General features: G+C 55.0%; 1 protein-coding gene across 1 annotated transcript in view; it reads left to right on the top strand.

Moving 5' to 3' along the window:
• Positions 1-14168, top strand: part of ZNF512B (zinc finger protein 512B) — a gene marked incomplete at its 3' end in the record, with an annotated part of 22997 nt that overhangs the window by 7989 nt on the left and 840 nt on the right. Inside the window, exons 7-13 of the mRNA XM_010282465.1 lie at positions 362-496; positions 1891-2015; positions 4283-4375; positions 5236-5316; positions 6014-6301; positions 6906-7097; positions 13814-13915. Coding sequence (XP_010280767.1) covers positions 362-496; positions 1891-2015; positions 4283-4375; positions 5236-5316; positions 6014-6301; positions 6906-7097; positions 13814-13915 — 1016 coding nt within the window. The remainder of the gene's footprint in view (positions 1-361; positions 497-1890; positions 2016-4282; positions 4376-5235; positions 5317-6013; positions 6302-6905; positions 7098-13813; positions 13916-14168) is intronic.

The following is a 14168-nucleotide window of genomic DNA, read 5'->3' as shown; positions in this document are numbered from 1 at the left end:
AGGAACACTGCTTTTCTATCCTGAATTTGCTGTTCCAATTTCTCCTTTAGCTTCTTGCAAAATGCCCTTTTGCCTCCTCCCCAGCCTGTCTTCCCCACAGTCTGCCTTGCTAGAAGCATCCTACCCCACTTTGCGGTGGGGTTTCCATAGTTCATAAACTGCTTGTGTTGGGGAAAATGATTCTCTTTACAAAACACCACAAGCCGTTATGATGCTGCTTGTCATAATTATGGACTACATAAACAGCCTTGGCAGATCTACAGCCAGCTCAGGTCAGAGGTAGAGACTTTCTACCTGCTAAATGCAAGTTGGTCTGATGGTATTAAAGCAAGCACTGAATAAAAATCCCCTCCCTCTACAGGTCTGGTCAAAGCAGAGGACAAGGCGAAAGCCCATCGAGCCAAGAAGCTGGAGGGGAACACCAACATGGAGGAGCTGAAAAAGAAACCCCCAGGAGCTGGCGTGAAGAAGGAAGCGGCTGTGCATCTACCAGCAGGTGAGACTGGTGAAGGCAAAGCACAGGCAGCAGCTCTGCTTGCAGCTTAGCTGCTTAGCAGCTCAGTCGTGCGGTCTGCTCTGAGCCTGCACATCCCCACCTTCACGCCATGGTCCTCACCTTCACCTGTATGCCTCCTGACCCAGTGGGCTGTTTGCTGGGTGAGATTTCTAGCAGATTGGTGAGCAAAAGCAGCCCGTAATCAAAAGTGGGAGCATGCAGCTCCTGCCCTTTTGAGGTTTAGCACAGATGTGGGGACAGCCGCTGCTCCTAACATACTGGTGCAGCCACAACTAACATCCCAAAAGGGGTACCCTATCTTCGCCTCGCTGCCAGGACAGACTGCTGCAAGAGTTGGGAGATGGTAGCCAAATCCTGGTTTCAGTGTGCCCACGGTTCAGGTCAGTGCCTGGGATGGTGGCATTTTTCTAACATTATCTCTGTGAATGATGCCAGCACATAGCTCTGGGCATAATTATGTCTTCTTTGAGGTGCAGCCTACACCCCAGCACAGGTTGCTGACTTTCCTTGGGACCTCTGACAGCAGGAGGAACACAGGATGTGCAAGATAAACACAGCTGCAATGCCTTACACTGCTTTCAAATTCAAATAAACGGCACTCTGATCTCACAGCAGCCGTGCAAAAGCAACCAAATAAACAGACTTGGTGGATTTTATTCAGACCGAGCTTCCCTTGCTGGAAGCCCAGCACTGTTCTGCTGAGAACACGGCATGAACTCTAGACCTGGGAGCAGGTTTTGGCCCCACGTATCTCTTATTTTGGGGTTTTTTTTAAGCTGGTCACAGCCATTCAAATAAACACATGCCTGGAAGCTAGCACTCCCCCAGCTGCCTGTGTTTTTGCTGGGAAGAGGGGTGCCAGGGAAGCTTTCCAGGCACACGTCCGGATGGAGCCGAGATGTTCACCTTTGTTTCACTCCCGCTAATTGTTTTGTTTGGCAGGGGAGAGTTACTCCACACAGGGCAAGATGAGGTGGCCGAGGGCATCATCATGTTTTAACTCTCAGTGTGCAGGATACCAGTGGGGTTAGAGAGGCGAACCTTCTTTTCCCTATGAAATGCTGGCAGGTCAGGTAACTCCACATGAAGTGGCCCAGTGACCCAGTTTGCTCAGGCAGCTGCAGGAGCTGTGGGGCAGGCAGAGCTGCGAGTGCCTGCGTGGTTTGTGTCTGGTTTTGGCTGGGCCCATGCCTGGGAGAGGATTTCTCTCTCTCTCTTTTTTTTTTTTTTTTTAACATCAGGAACTTTCCCCACTTCAGTGCTTTTCAGCATAGCAAACCAAGGCTTATGACAGCACTCTCCTCTGCCGAGCAGCCCAGGCAGGTTGTGGTCTCTGTGGCTGGGTGTAACACCTCTCTCCTCTCCCTCGCCAGCAAATCCTGAGGACCAGTGGCAGCGGGAGATCAGCGAGAAGGGAGAAGTCGCCTGTCCAACCTGCAGCGTGATAACCAGGAAAACTGTTGTGGGGCTCAAAAAGCACATGGATGTCTGCCAGAAAGTAAGGACTTGCTTTATTCGATCACGCACATATGGATTTTGGAGGGGAATGGATGTGTACATGTGCCACTCATAAATGTGTATTGGTGCTCCTAAAACCAGTTCTGTGCTGTGTTCGATAGAGCACTTGCTAGTCGTCTTCAGAGCTGGCTGCCTCACATTGATTTGGAGGGATTTGAACACCTAATTCTGAGCGATTCTGAATCCCTTTGTGGTCTGGGCCCCTTACTCCTGTGTCTCCAGCAGAGTCGGGTATTTCTAGTAGCTAAATTAATAGTTTTAAGGCTGGAGAGATTGTTGGGGTTGTCTCTAATCTGGCCTCCTCTGGAGTCCTGGCTGTGGGATTTCACTGTGTGCCATGCCTTGCATCAGGCCAGATAAATTGTGGTTCAATGAGAGCATGTCTCGGGGAGACACTGAGCTTGGGTGTGCTCAGGCAGGCTGTCAAGACACAGGACTTCAGTAATGGTTCAGTGAAAAATTGTCTGTCTGCCACACCGCTGTCCATCGGAGCACAGGATTACGTCTTCATCCGTCACCTGGCGTGGTGCGAACCCATTGCCACAGAAAGCCAACGTGGGATCGATGCCTCCCGCTTTGAAAATATGTGGCTCAGCTTTGATTCCACATTCATTTTCTGTAAATGCCTCCTCAGCCTTTGCCTAGCTATTTATACAGCAGTGGGAGGCTACTCTCCCTTTCAAACCCCATACTATATCGATGTCGGGCAGAATCCTGCCTCCTCTGATGTCCTCCCGGCTTCAGTGGAATGGGGATCTTGGCCATCACTGCTCATATCTCCTGTGCTTTGGAGCATCTCCCAAGCCAGGTAGGCTCCACGTGAGCTGCATGGCCAGCTGGGCTGCTGAGCACAAGTCTGCCAGATCAGTCAGACCTGTCTTCCCCTCTATAAATAGCCCAGTGGCCGTTCAGCCAAGGAATCGGGGCTTCAGCCCAAGGAGCGGGTGATTTGTCACCTGTCCCTGGGAGGCACGGTCCTTGCTGCGGCTGGCTGTGCCGCTGCAGGAGCTGGGGTGCTTTGCAGTGTCCCTGCCAGAGCAGCCTGTGGCCCAGGGAGGACAGTCCCCAAGCTCTGTGTGTGTGACCACAGGCCCAGCTCGCAGTATTTCATCTCTGAGATGAACCTATGGCACATCCTTAGCAAGGCTCCGCGGCTACGGGCACATGGTATCCCCATCAGAAGTGACCCTGGAGTGCAGGCACCCTCTCAGCTTGCTCTGTTTTAATGACTGAAGTATTTCTTAGCTGGACAGTGGGAAAAGGATATGCAGGCTCCCAAAACTCGTGTAAAACAACAGAAATGGGTTCCTCCATTCCTTGCTTGTCACTAAGCAGCCTGCCCTGTTTCCTTCAGTTTTGGAAAGGAAATAAGGGACGGGGATGGTTGCAACATGCTTGGGCCCAAAGGAGATGAGGGCAGGTATATCCTCCCAGCATCCCCGCTGGGAGGCCTTGTTAGAATATGGACACAGCATGTTCTTCAGTGTTGACTAGAGAAGTAAATCCCAAATTGGCTGGCATTGGCATCTGATGAGTCAAGGAGCTTTTAGCATCCACATTGTTAGGATCAAGCGCTTGGGTCTGGAGCAAGATTAACTGACAGGAGCACAGGTACAAGTGAGTCATTCCCAGCTGGCTGCAGTGACTTTATTCTTCATTCCCCAGAGCTCCAGGATGAGGAGGGATTTGCAGCTCCATCTTCATTCCCTCTCCAACTTCTAGTCCTTCCCCAGTCACTCAGGAGGCCAAGTCGGGTCAAACAGCAGAGCAGGATGAGGCGGGAAGTATTTTGCTGTGATCGTGTCCAGCAGTGTCTTAATTTCAAACAGCCCAGGCACCCAGAAAGCGTATCGTATGCCAGCATCTGCCGTAGTTCATAGGACTGCAGAGCACAGTCCGCTAACATATTGGTAGATCAAAGCGTCTTCTCTTTCCTCACCCTTTAACAGGAAGTCTAAGACACCAGGTCCAGATGTTTCCAGCCAGTGGGGCTTTAAATCTACATCCAAAACGGAATGTTTTCCAAAAATTGGGGCATGTGGGTTTGATAACAACATCCAGGACAACAGAGAGAAAACTCTGAGCTGCAGGCTGGGATTGGGATGGGGGACAGGGATGCTGCGTTGCCTGCTGGGTCCCACTGCCGGGTACTGCTGCCCCTGGGGCTTACTGACAAGTGGCAGCAGCCCTCGGGAAAATGAGCGGTGGGCTGTGGCCTCCACGGTGACTTGCCTTTAATTCCTTCAGCTGCAGGATGCCTTGAAGTGTCAGCACTGCAAAAAGCAGTTCAAGTCCAAAGCTGGGCTGAATTACCACACCATGGCTGAACATGTCAGCAAGGTAAGAGAGCTGGGCTGCTCTCACCTCGCGCCTCGTTTCTCGATGCAGATGCAGAAGACCAAGCAATCGGCAGTCCACGTTCCTTTGCTTTTGTAAAGGAGGGATTCACAACATTGTCTTTGCAGCATTTCACATAGTGCTTAGCCTTCCCCCTTCCCTGCCAAGCAAAGCCATTCCTTCCCAGGCAGCTAGTTAGGCTTACCGTGATCCCAGGGAGTAGAGCAGAGGACTGGAAAAATAAAATAGGATTTCAAATCCCAGAACAGGGGAAGATTTAGTGAGTACAGTGAGACAGATTTTGAGAGGCAAAGCTTCTGCCTCCAAAACTGTGCCCATGGATCCGGGACTGATGGGTTCTGCCTTGCACGAATCTCAAAATCCAGTCTTTAGCTCTCTACCATGTATGTGAGAAGTAGCCACAAAATTCATCATGAATAAAATCTGGCGGGCACCAATTTAGATGCTGTTCTTAAAAATCTGGTCGTGTACCTCTCCAGGATACCAGGGCAAGGCATAAGCACATTTCTACATGTCCTGTGCTTATCAGTTGTGACTTGTCTTTTACCTGTGCATTAATCTCCTGCTCTTCAGTCTGGCTAGTGAATCCTCTGTGCAGGAACTGCTCATGGGTTTCTCAGCTGGCCCTTTGGGTGCAAACACGGGAAGGCATGAGCAGATCTGGCACCTAGCTATGAAGGCGTTGGCATACGGTAAAGCAGTGGGAGATGCAGCTCTTTTAACGAGAGGATCCCCCTGGCCAAGGGCAGCTCCTGCGAGGCAGAGGTTTGCCACCCACTCCTGGCACAGAGGACATGAGTAAATGGTTGACTCTGTCGCTTCTGTTACTTCCTTGTTTCCAGCCTGTTCCTGTGGAAACTGAAGAGCGGGAAAGGCTGAGGAAAGTGCTAAAGCAGATGGGAAAACTGAAATGCCCCAATGAGGTACGAGAACGATTCCTGTTTCTCGTTTTGTGAAGAGGCGGAAGGAGTGAGTCCCGATGCAGAGGGGGATGTGCACTCTCCAGGCATCCCTTGGCACATGCTCGACTTTTCCACCTTAGCTCAGCCATCCCGGTCCCCATCCCCCTGGCTCCGTGTGCCCAGCGACAAGCCATCCCGGCAGGAGGGTGGGCATAGGGCAGGTTGAGGAGTGCTGAAGGACAGGTTCTGCTTCCTGAACTCAGGAAGGGGCACAGCCGGTGCTGTCCTGGGCACAGTGTAAAACTAAACCAAACCGCACCGAAAAACGGTCACGAGCTGGTGGCAGACAAGTCACGAAGAGGTAACAGGGGCGTGTGGCAGAGGTTTGTCCCCGCGGATGCTTTGCTCTCCATGCAGTCAGTGCCTCCCCACCGCCTTCCCCTCCCGCTGCCCACCATGCGTCTGTCCAGGGAGCTCTGTCGGTGTGTTGGGGCAGGTAGCGCCAGGGACAGGGCTGCTCCCCCTCCATGGCACTGTTGTGCCCATGTGTGGGTCTTTGGGGGCGAGGGGCCGGCTGGGGGACGGGTTCGTGGAGCTGCTCTGTGGAGGGGGCTCCTCAGGACGGGTTCCTCCCTGGAGCAATGGTACCTGACCCTTTCAACACAGGCACATGAAGCCCCAGCCTTCCCTAACCCTCTCCTTCTCCCCATCTCCATAGGGCTGCGTGGCCAACTTCTCCAGCCTGATGGGGTACCAGTACCACCAGAAGCGGTGTGGGAAGCAGCTCGCTGAGGCTGACAAGCCTGTCTTCAGCTGTCCACACTGTGGCAAGAAGTACAAATCCAAGGCTGGCCACGACTACCATGTGCGGTCAGAACACACGGCCTCGGTGAGCCCCCCGGATGCCTCCACAGCCCGAGGAGCGGGGCCGTCCCCCCCTGGGGGTGACTGCAGAGCTGCAGAGCCTGTGGGCAGGACAGAGCCGGGCAGGGCCGGGCCGGGCAAGGCAGGTGCAGACGTCGGACCGATGTTGTTTTCTCCCTCACGTTATCACGTGCGCGTGTTGTACCATGCAGTGTCGGGGGGGAATGGGCTGCAGCCCTCTCTGCCCTTCCAAGAAAGCGGGGAGCTGCATTTAGGGGAGCGGAGCGGTTGGCAGCATTCCCTGTCCCTGCTGCCCGTGGGGCTGTGCTCCAGCCCACCCTGCATCCATGCTCTGCAGGGAGACAAAAAAAAAACGGATCCTGGGCTGCTCCCTCAGCAGCAAGCAGGCACTGGCTGCTCACCAGCACTGGGGTGGCAGGATCTGTCCCTTTCTATTCTGTTGATCCCTGCTGACAGTGCATCCGATGCTAATAACTGCCTAACTAATAAATGGAGATGGTGATACACGTGGGAGCATGAAAGGACGCAACCAGTCTAATGCATGGCTGTCTGCTGGGCTGGGGAAGGCGGGGTGCTGCCCTTGTTCCCGTGCTTGGGTGCAGAGTGTCTCTGCAGCCCCCACTGCAGCCCAAAAACAGCCCAAACCCCAGCATCCCCGTCCTGGGGCCAGAGAGCTCGCCTCTTCTCCCCTCATCATGCCCTTCCTGACTCTGTCTCTGTTGCAGCCTCCGGAGGAGCCAGAGGTGAAGCCAGAGCCTCACCCCATAGAAGATTTCGAAAGGACCCCGAGCGGCCGCATCCGTCGGACGTCAGCCCAAGTAGCCGTCTTCCACCTTCAGGAGATAGCGGAGGACGAGCTCGCCAAGGATTGGACCAAGCGGAGGATGAAGGACGACCTGGTGCCTGAAACGAAGCGGGTGAGAAGCCTTTATTTCTCCCGTTTTTTACACTAGCTGTATGCGGAGATCCTGAGATGCTAGTGTGGCCCCAGCTGGCTGTGGCCTCACGTGTCTCATTTTCTGTGCCTTAAATCAATTAGCTGTGATGGCAAATTTACTGCTAAAGAGCCCACCCAGCACAGGCTGAGACCCAGTGATCTGGAGGCTCCATACAAGCCTGGCAACACGCAGCTTTGCCCTTTCCACTGCCAGGACCCAGATATAAATGGAGCAAAAGGTGGTGCTTTGTGAGCAGTAGAGAGATCGGAGTCCAGCCCAGAGGTGGTTGTGGAGGGAGGTCAGTTCTGGTCTGTGCTCAACAGTGAAGTAAGGGCTGACAGCCAGGAGGAGCACGTGAAAAGAGCAGAGGTTGGATCTGAAAGAATCTCCCTTGTGCTGTCAGAGAGCAAAGAAGCCCCAGACAGAACTTCCTGCCTTCCATGTCTCTTCCTTAATTTCTGGGAGATTTTTCTCTGGAGGTAAAGAGCCCACAGCATCACTAGAGCAGTGGTCCTGCGAGTGGAGGAAGCTGGAGTGTGGAGGCAGGGCTGAGCCCTGCAGGCTTCAGGAGTGATGCATGCATGGCCTGGGGCAGCAGGATCTGTGCAGCGAAAGTTGGCAGTCTTGAGCTTTGTGGAGGCATTGGAGTAACATGTTAAATTAAACATCCCTCCTGGCTGTGGGAGGAGGTCCCAAAATCCCTGGGAACGTCCCAAAGCTGAATTTCCCTCCAGGAACACTCCTTCTGGACCTTAAAAGGAATGAATCAGCAGCAAATCTTAAACCTTTTTGGTGTAAAAGGAAAAAAAAAAAAAGAGAAGGAGTCAGAGTTTTTTAATCCTGTGGTCAATACCTTTTGACCAGCGCTGGGACTCAACGCAGAGCCATCCTGCAAGTCACTGCACCAGCTGCATCCTGTTTCTTGAGCAAGCAACTCTGCGGTTAGGTGCCAAGTCTTTTCCTTGCTCTGAACAGTTGGGTATCTTGTCCAGTGCTCCAAAATTCACCCTGGGCAGGATATTGGGCACATTGCAATGATGGGAGTGAGGAGCAGAGGGCAGTAGGTTAAAGCTTTGCCACAGCAGGAGAGTGTGGCAGTGCCTCTGCCGTGAGTGTGCGGAGCGCAGGACGGCCCCAGCCCAAAGGACCTGCCTCCAGCCAGGAAAACAGCCCAAGTCCCAGAGCCCGCCTGGAGAAGCGATGCGGCTTGCCCCAGGAAAATGGGTGGCATAACAGCAGAACCTCAGCCGAAATGCCTTCCTGCTGCTGCAGCCTGTCCCACGCTGTGCTGGCACGTGTGTGCTCCAGTGGAGACCTGGAGGAGCTCAGCCTGCCTCAGCTCCAGTCTGCGTGCGGTGGGAAGGTGAAAAACCAGCACACAAAGCAACCAGCATCTTCTTTACCCACCTTGCCATCCTGGCGAGGCGACTGGCGCAGAAGGGGATCCGGCCACGGTGCTGCCATCTGCGTTGGAGCAGAGCTGGGGGTTTTAGGGCCAGAACTAGTTGCAAAGTTTTTATTTCCCTGATGCTTGGTGTTGTCGTTGTTGGTTTCCAGACAACTTCAGCTGCAATGCATTTATAACGTAAAAAAGTCAAACCCAAAGTAGCTGTTTCATTTCAAATACTGTGGGAGGAGAGGTGTGGTGTTCTCTTCTCCCCCCTCCAGCCTCAGCACTTGCATTCCTCTCTTTCCTCCCCGAATTGCTCCCCTTACTCTTGACTTTGGGTATTTTCTGTTTGCATTGAGGGAGCAGCCAGGAGTCCCAGGCCTGGACAAGGGGCCCATGTGCAAGCTGACATACAAAGGCATCATAAAGGTCTCAGCCACTGGCATAATTTCTCCATGAAATGCTGTTTGCGGTGGTGGGGTTTTTTATGAGACATTTCTTGCATTTAGAGTCTAATTGTTTAAGTTTAATTGAGCCCCATCGCGGCACTAAAAAAACAAAGAGAATTGCTATGAGGTTGGCGGAAGCAGGTTTGCATCGGAGATGAGTAAGGGGGGAGTTCGACCAGCTCCCAAGTGGCAAAACAAGGCTCCGGGGCTGAAGGATTGGGACCTCGGGCCCAGCACGGGCTGCTCTCCCTGGCTGTGCTGGCTGTGTGTCGCACAGATGGATTTCAGAGGAGGTCAGTGCAGTGGGCGAATACGTATGTAGCCATGAGTGTGCCTGCGGGTGCGTCTTGCAGTGACTGTCATGTTCCCTTGACAACATTCTAAAATATAATCTGTTCAGTCTATGACATTTTTTCTCGATGAGTGATGCTGGAAGGAGGTGGGAGGCAGGTTCTGCCTGGGGAGGCTGGTGGGAGCTTGCTGACTTCAGCATGTTTTGTGCTGCTCTGCTGCGCAGCGTCGTGCATTGCTCAGGACTGGTCTACGTTTGCAAGTTCCTTCAGTTCAAGGTGCAGAAAAAAATCCTCGCAACTGCGAGTGACCCAAACACACCAACAAGTGCCCAGTTTGACCCTCTTACAGCCCCAAAAATAACCCTTCCCTCAGGACTGGCTTCAGCCGTGCTGGCAGGACGGCTCTGTGGCGGGTCCAGCCCCAGGCAGCGCAGGAGGCTCGGAGGAGCGGGCAGCGTCCCCACGTCCCCATGCCACCGCCCTGCTGAGCGCATGTGGTGACTGTCCCTCCGAGGGAGCTGACAACCCGGAGCCACCAGAGCAGCAGAAAGACAAACACTAGTTAACCGTGACCGGGGTGGTAGGACTGATGTTCCCAGAAGAACTGCCACGCCATCACCTCTTCTTCCCACGGACCGTATCCAGCCATTGGGAGTGCGCTGCCGGGCCCGCAGACCGCCTCACTGGCTTGGACCTGGAGAGAGGTGGGATGTCAGGGATCGGCGGCAGATTTCAACTGCTCCTGTGCCTCCTCGGCAAGATCTGGGGATTTCCAGGGTCCTGGAGGGACGGACGCTTCCCAGCTCCACTCTGTAACCCGTGATGGCTGGATGCAGCCGGACTTGCTGCAGCGCAGGACCCGCTCCATCCCCGAGCTCTCCAGGACCATCACGGTCCCAGCAGTCAATGTGGATTTCAAGGGAGCTGATGAAGAAAGCCACCCCTCCTCTCTATCCCTTCTTCAGGCAGCGAAGCTTTTCCCCAGGGGAAGGCAAGCTGATGGGATACGGGGGTTCGCAGCCCCCCAGCAGGCAGCCCCTGCCCCGTGGCCTGGCAGCCAGTCCCGGCTGGGGCCAAGGACATTGGGTCTGGATCCTGTTGGTGGCCCGTGGTGGGATGTGTTCGCCTTTCCCCGGGAGGACAGATTCCTTCGCACCAAAGCAATGGCATTAGAATAAACGATTGCTGCTCGATCCCAGGCCCTGCGCTGCCTTCATTCTGCGCTAACCAAATCCAGCATTTCTAAATATACACTGGAGTCTTATTTTCTCGCTCCGATCTTTATTTGCCTCTGGATAAGCTGAAACAGATGGGGTGTTTCACAACGGCCGCTTGCTGGGGATGTCAGATGGGGAAGGGCACACCCCTGCTGCTTTTCTGGGAAAAATCCCCTTTCCAGAAGCTCCATGAAGATGATGCCGATCCTCCAACCCCCCTCTGGCCTTTGCTGGGGCCGTCGCCTGCCCGTGAGCAGTCTTGGGGCTGCCACAGAAGGAGCGAGAGGCCGGCAGGCTCCCAGCTCGGTGGCGTGGGCAGGTGGTGGTGGGCTCTGGCATCTGGTGGGGGATGATGCCCTTACCCGTTTTGGCAGCCGGACTGAGAGAAAGAGCCTCCTTGAGCAGTGGGAAGAGGCATCTAAGTGGCAAGAGGGGAGAAAACGCCATGGAAATCCCACAGTTTTCCCGGTGTGATGCTTTCGCTGTAGAGCTCGAGGTGGGGTTGCTTGTTTTAAGGTGCCATGAGCTCTGGACTGGAGGTGGTGGTGGGCTCCTGCAGCCCAGGCGGCTGCCATGTTGCGCAGGGAGGGGTGCATCACTTCTCCGTGGGGTGCAAGGGCACCCTGTTTGCCTCCCCACAGCTCAGGCGCTGCTGCAGGGCTGGGGGCGGCCACGGAGGCTGCACTTCCCCATGGAGCCTGGGCGTTGTGTGACGGGGGTCCGGAGCACAGGGCTACCATAGGCCAGTCAAAGCTAAAAGGGAAAAGTCATCTCCAGGCTTGAGTTTTTAAGAAAACCCTGTCGTGGAACCAGAATAAATTCCAGAGCAGAAGAGCCTGGTTCAGGTTTGTCCCCCAAAACAATGGACTTGCCATCCAGGCGGGAGCCAGGCTGAGTCCTGCAGACTCATGTCACTGGTGGGCCAAACTAGATCCCAGCTTCGGCTGCGGACCTGGAGCTCGGCGGGGCCGAGTCCGTCCTTCCTCCCCTTGCTCAGCAGCGCCGGTGTGGTGTGACCCGGCTGCCAGCCAGCGCCCCAGGATGTGTTTTGGCTTCACCTCCCGGACGGCATCATCGTGGTTTCCATGGGGCGATGGGAGAGCCGTGCCCCGCGCTGGGGACCTCAGTAAGACTTCCAGGGGAGCTTGTTGGCCAGGGCTGAGGCAGCCTGCATGGTTCTCATTTACTGCGATATATTTTGGGGAAGGGGAGAGCTGTCTAGGGAGCAGAGAGGATTGAAATATGAAAGTTAATTAAATAAAACCATCAGTCAAAGAAAACAAGCCTTCCCACCCCAGCATCCTTCAACTGTTCAGAAGAGATGGGTTGCGGCCAAAACCAGTTGTAGTCGTTTAATGATTTGGCCATGAAGATTTTCACTTACAGGCTGTTTGAGGAAAATAAATGGAAAAAAAAATAAAATATTCCATGCCTGGGGCTCCCTCTTAATAGAGACATAAAGATGACTTTGACATTCCCAGAACCGCAGCGCCCCGGGAAGACATAGGATTTGCATGTTATTGTGCAGGGCTTTGGAGGAGAGCGGGGAGGGATTTTTCTGTGGAGTGGGAAGCCGGAGCAGCAGAGTCCGCATCTCTGAACATCCCCCCCTCATCTCTTCCCCAGGGATGCACGGAGGGAGAGGTTGTTGCTGGGGCTGTGTGTGGTTGCCGTTAATGTTTGCTCATTCATGGGATTGATTGGTTTTTAATTAAGGAGGCCGTTTGGCATCCTGGCTCTCAGTATCAGTGACAAGAAGGGACTCCTGTGTTCTGCCCCGGAGGTGGCATTGCCTTCCCCGGGCGGAGGACCAAGCGGTTGGTAGATGCACCATCCCAGCACTTCAGAGAGCTCTGCTGGCATCTCCCCCAGCCGTGAAGCACGGCCGAATAGCAGCACACTGGGGCTCGGGGGATTTTTCCACATCCGTCCTTACCAGCGGCCGTAGCCTTGTTTCGCAAAGCCCTTTGCCCCCTGCCCTTCGCGCGGAGCCCAGCTCTCCCTGGGCTCCCTTCTCCTCCGGCCATGCCCCGCTGCGTGCCAAAGTGGGGGCCGTGGGGGCTTGTGGATCACTTAAATTTGGGTGGAAACGAGCGGTTGCTGTCTGAGCCCTCCACATCCCCAGCCCTCGGTGGGAGCTCCCCATTGCAGGGAGGTTTGGGAGCAAACTGTCAGAGGGAGCTGGACAAAGGCAAATTCACAGCTTTATCAGCACGTTCAGGAAAAGTCACAGCTGGAAAACAAATCCAGCTAGCCGCCTCCCCGCCGCGTCGGAACCGCGAGCTCCGGCTCCTAGGGGCATGTTTTGAAAGCAGGGCCTGGGTTTGTACCTCTCTGCAAAGCACCGTTTCTCTGCACATCCTCCCCGGCCAGCGCGGATGCGTCGACGCAGCCGTGCCCCGCACTCAGAGGTGCCCACGGAGAGCAGCACGTGTTGGATACCCACACCCGTAGGGTGCCACGTGTGAGCTCACCCAGCCCTGCTCTGACTCGGGGCAAGTTTTGGGGCTTGGGACCCGAGCAACATCCATCGGTCCTAGCATAGCTTGCTAGCTTGGGCTGGGAGTTGTGCTGACGTGGTCGTGTGGCCGGCAGGCAGGCAGGCAGGTCAGATTGCAGGCAGAGCATCCCCGTGTCCCCTGCGGACCTTGCCACGGTGGTACGGTGGCAGGCAGAGACCGGCCCCGCAGGTAGGGCCGGGCGCGACGGTTGGGAGGCACGGAGATGCCGCAGCCGCGTTCGCTTGCGCTGAATATGCAGAAATGGAGTTGGGAAGGCCGGTCCGCTATGCGAAACCTCAAAGTCGCTAATAAAGCGGTAATTAAAAGCACTTGGAAAGAGCAGCCCTGCCAGAAGGAGAGGCAGCGACACAAGAGCCTTTCATTGTTCAACGGGTTGTGCCCATTCATCGGTGGAAGGCAGCCATGGAGGCTCTTGGCCTCCGTCCCCTCTGCCCAACGTGCAGGGTTGTTTATTCTCCCAGTTATGAAACGCAGCAGAAGGGCCACACCAACACGATGCACCAAGAAGAGCGGGTCTGGGCCTGGTCCCGCGATGGAGCACGGACCCAGGAGCAGGAGCCTCCTCTCTCCCGTTTTCCAGCACCAGGAGGTGGCTGTGGTGCCGGGGGCTCCAGCCCTGCTCCTCGCCCCTCAGCCCGCTGGTGGCACGGCAGCGGGCAGAGCCACCCTGCTGCTGCCACCTCCGGGGGAAGCCTCCCAGTTAGTTTTCAGCCCTGATTCACTTCTCCGGTGCGGGGGGGCAAAGACCCATGTGAAGAGAGAGGACTCCTCCACGGACCGGACTGGTGTGTGCCGCTCTGCTAATCGTCTTCTATTGTTTGCAGCTTAATTACACCCGACCAGGGCTTCCAAAGCTCAATCCGAGGCTGCTGGAAAACTGGAAGAATGAAGTGAAGGAGAAGGGCCACATCAACTGTCCCAATAATGTAAGGACCGTCTCTGTTCTTCTCTGGTCTCAATCTGCGGGAGGAGAGGGGAGTTTTTGGGGTAGAAACCCACCAAAGCCAGGTTCTTTGGTGGTATGAAGCTAGCAGTGATGCTCAGACCCTTGTTTCACCTCCTCTCCCTGGGGTTCCTGCCATGCCTGGTTGAAGCGTGTCCCACCTTTGGGACCCTCTTGGTGTGCTCAAGCCACCAGGCTTGGGAACCGGGCCACCCTTTCCCCAGGTGTCCTTGGTC

This window comes from Phaethon lepturus, unplaced genomic scaffold, assembly GCF_000687285.1.
Source record: "Phaethon lepturus isolate BGI_N335 unplaced genomic scaffold, ASM68728v1 scaffold25882, whole genome shotgun sequence".
In the NCBI taxonomy this organism is placed as follows: Eukaryota; Metazoa; Chordata; class Aves; order Phaethontiformes; family Phaethontidae; genus Phaethon; species Phaethon lepturus.
This window is presented reverse-complemented; position numbering and strand designations above follow the sequence as displayed.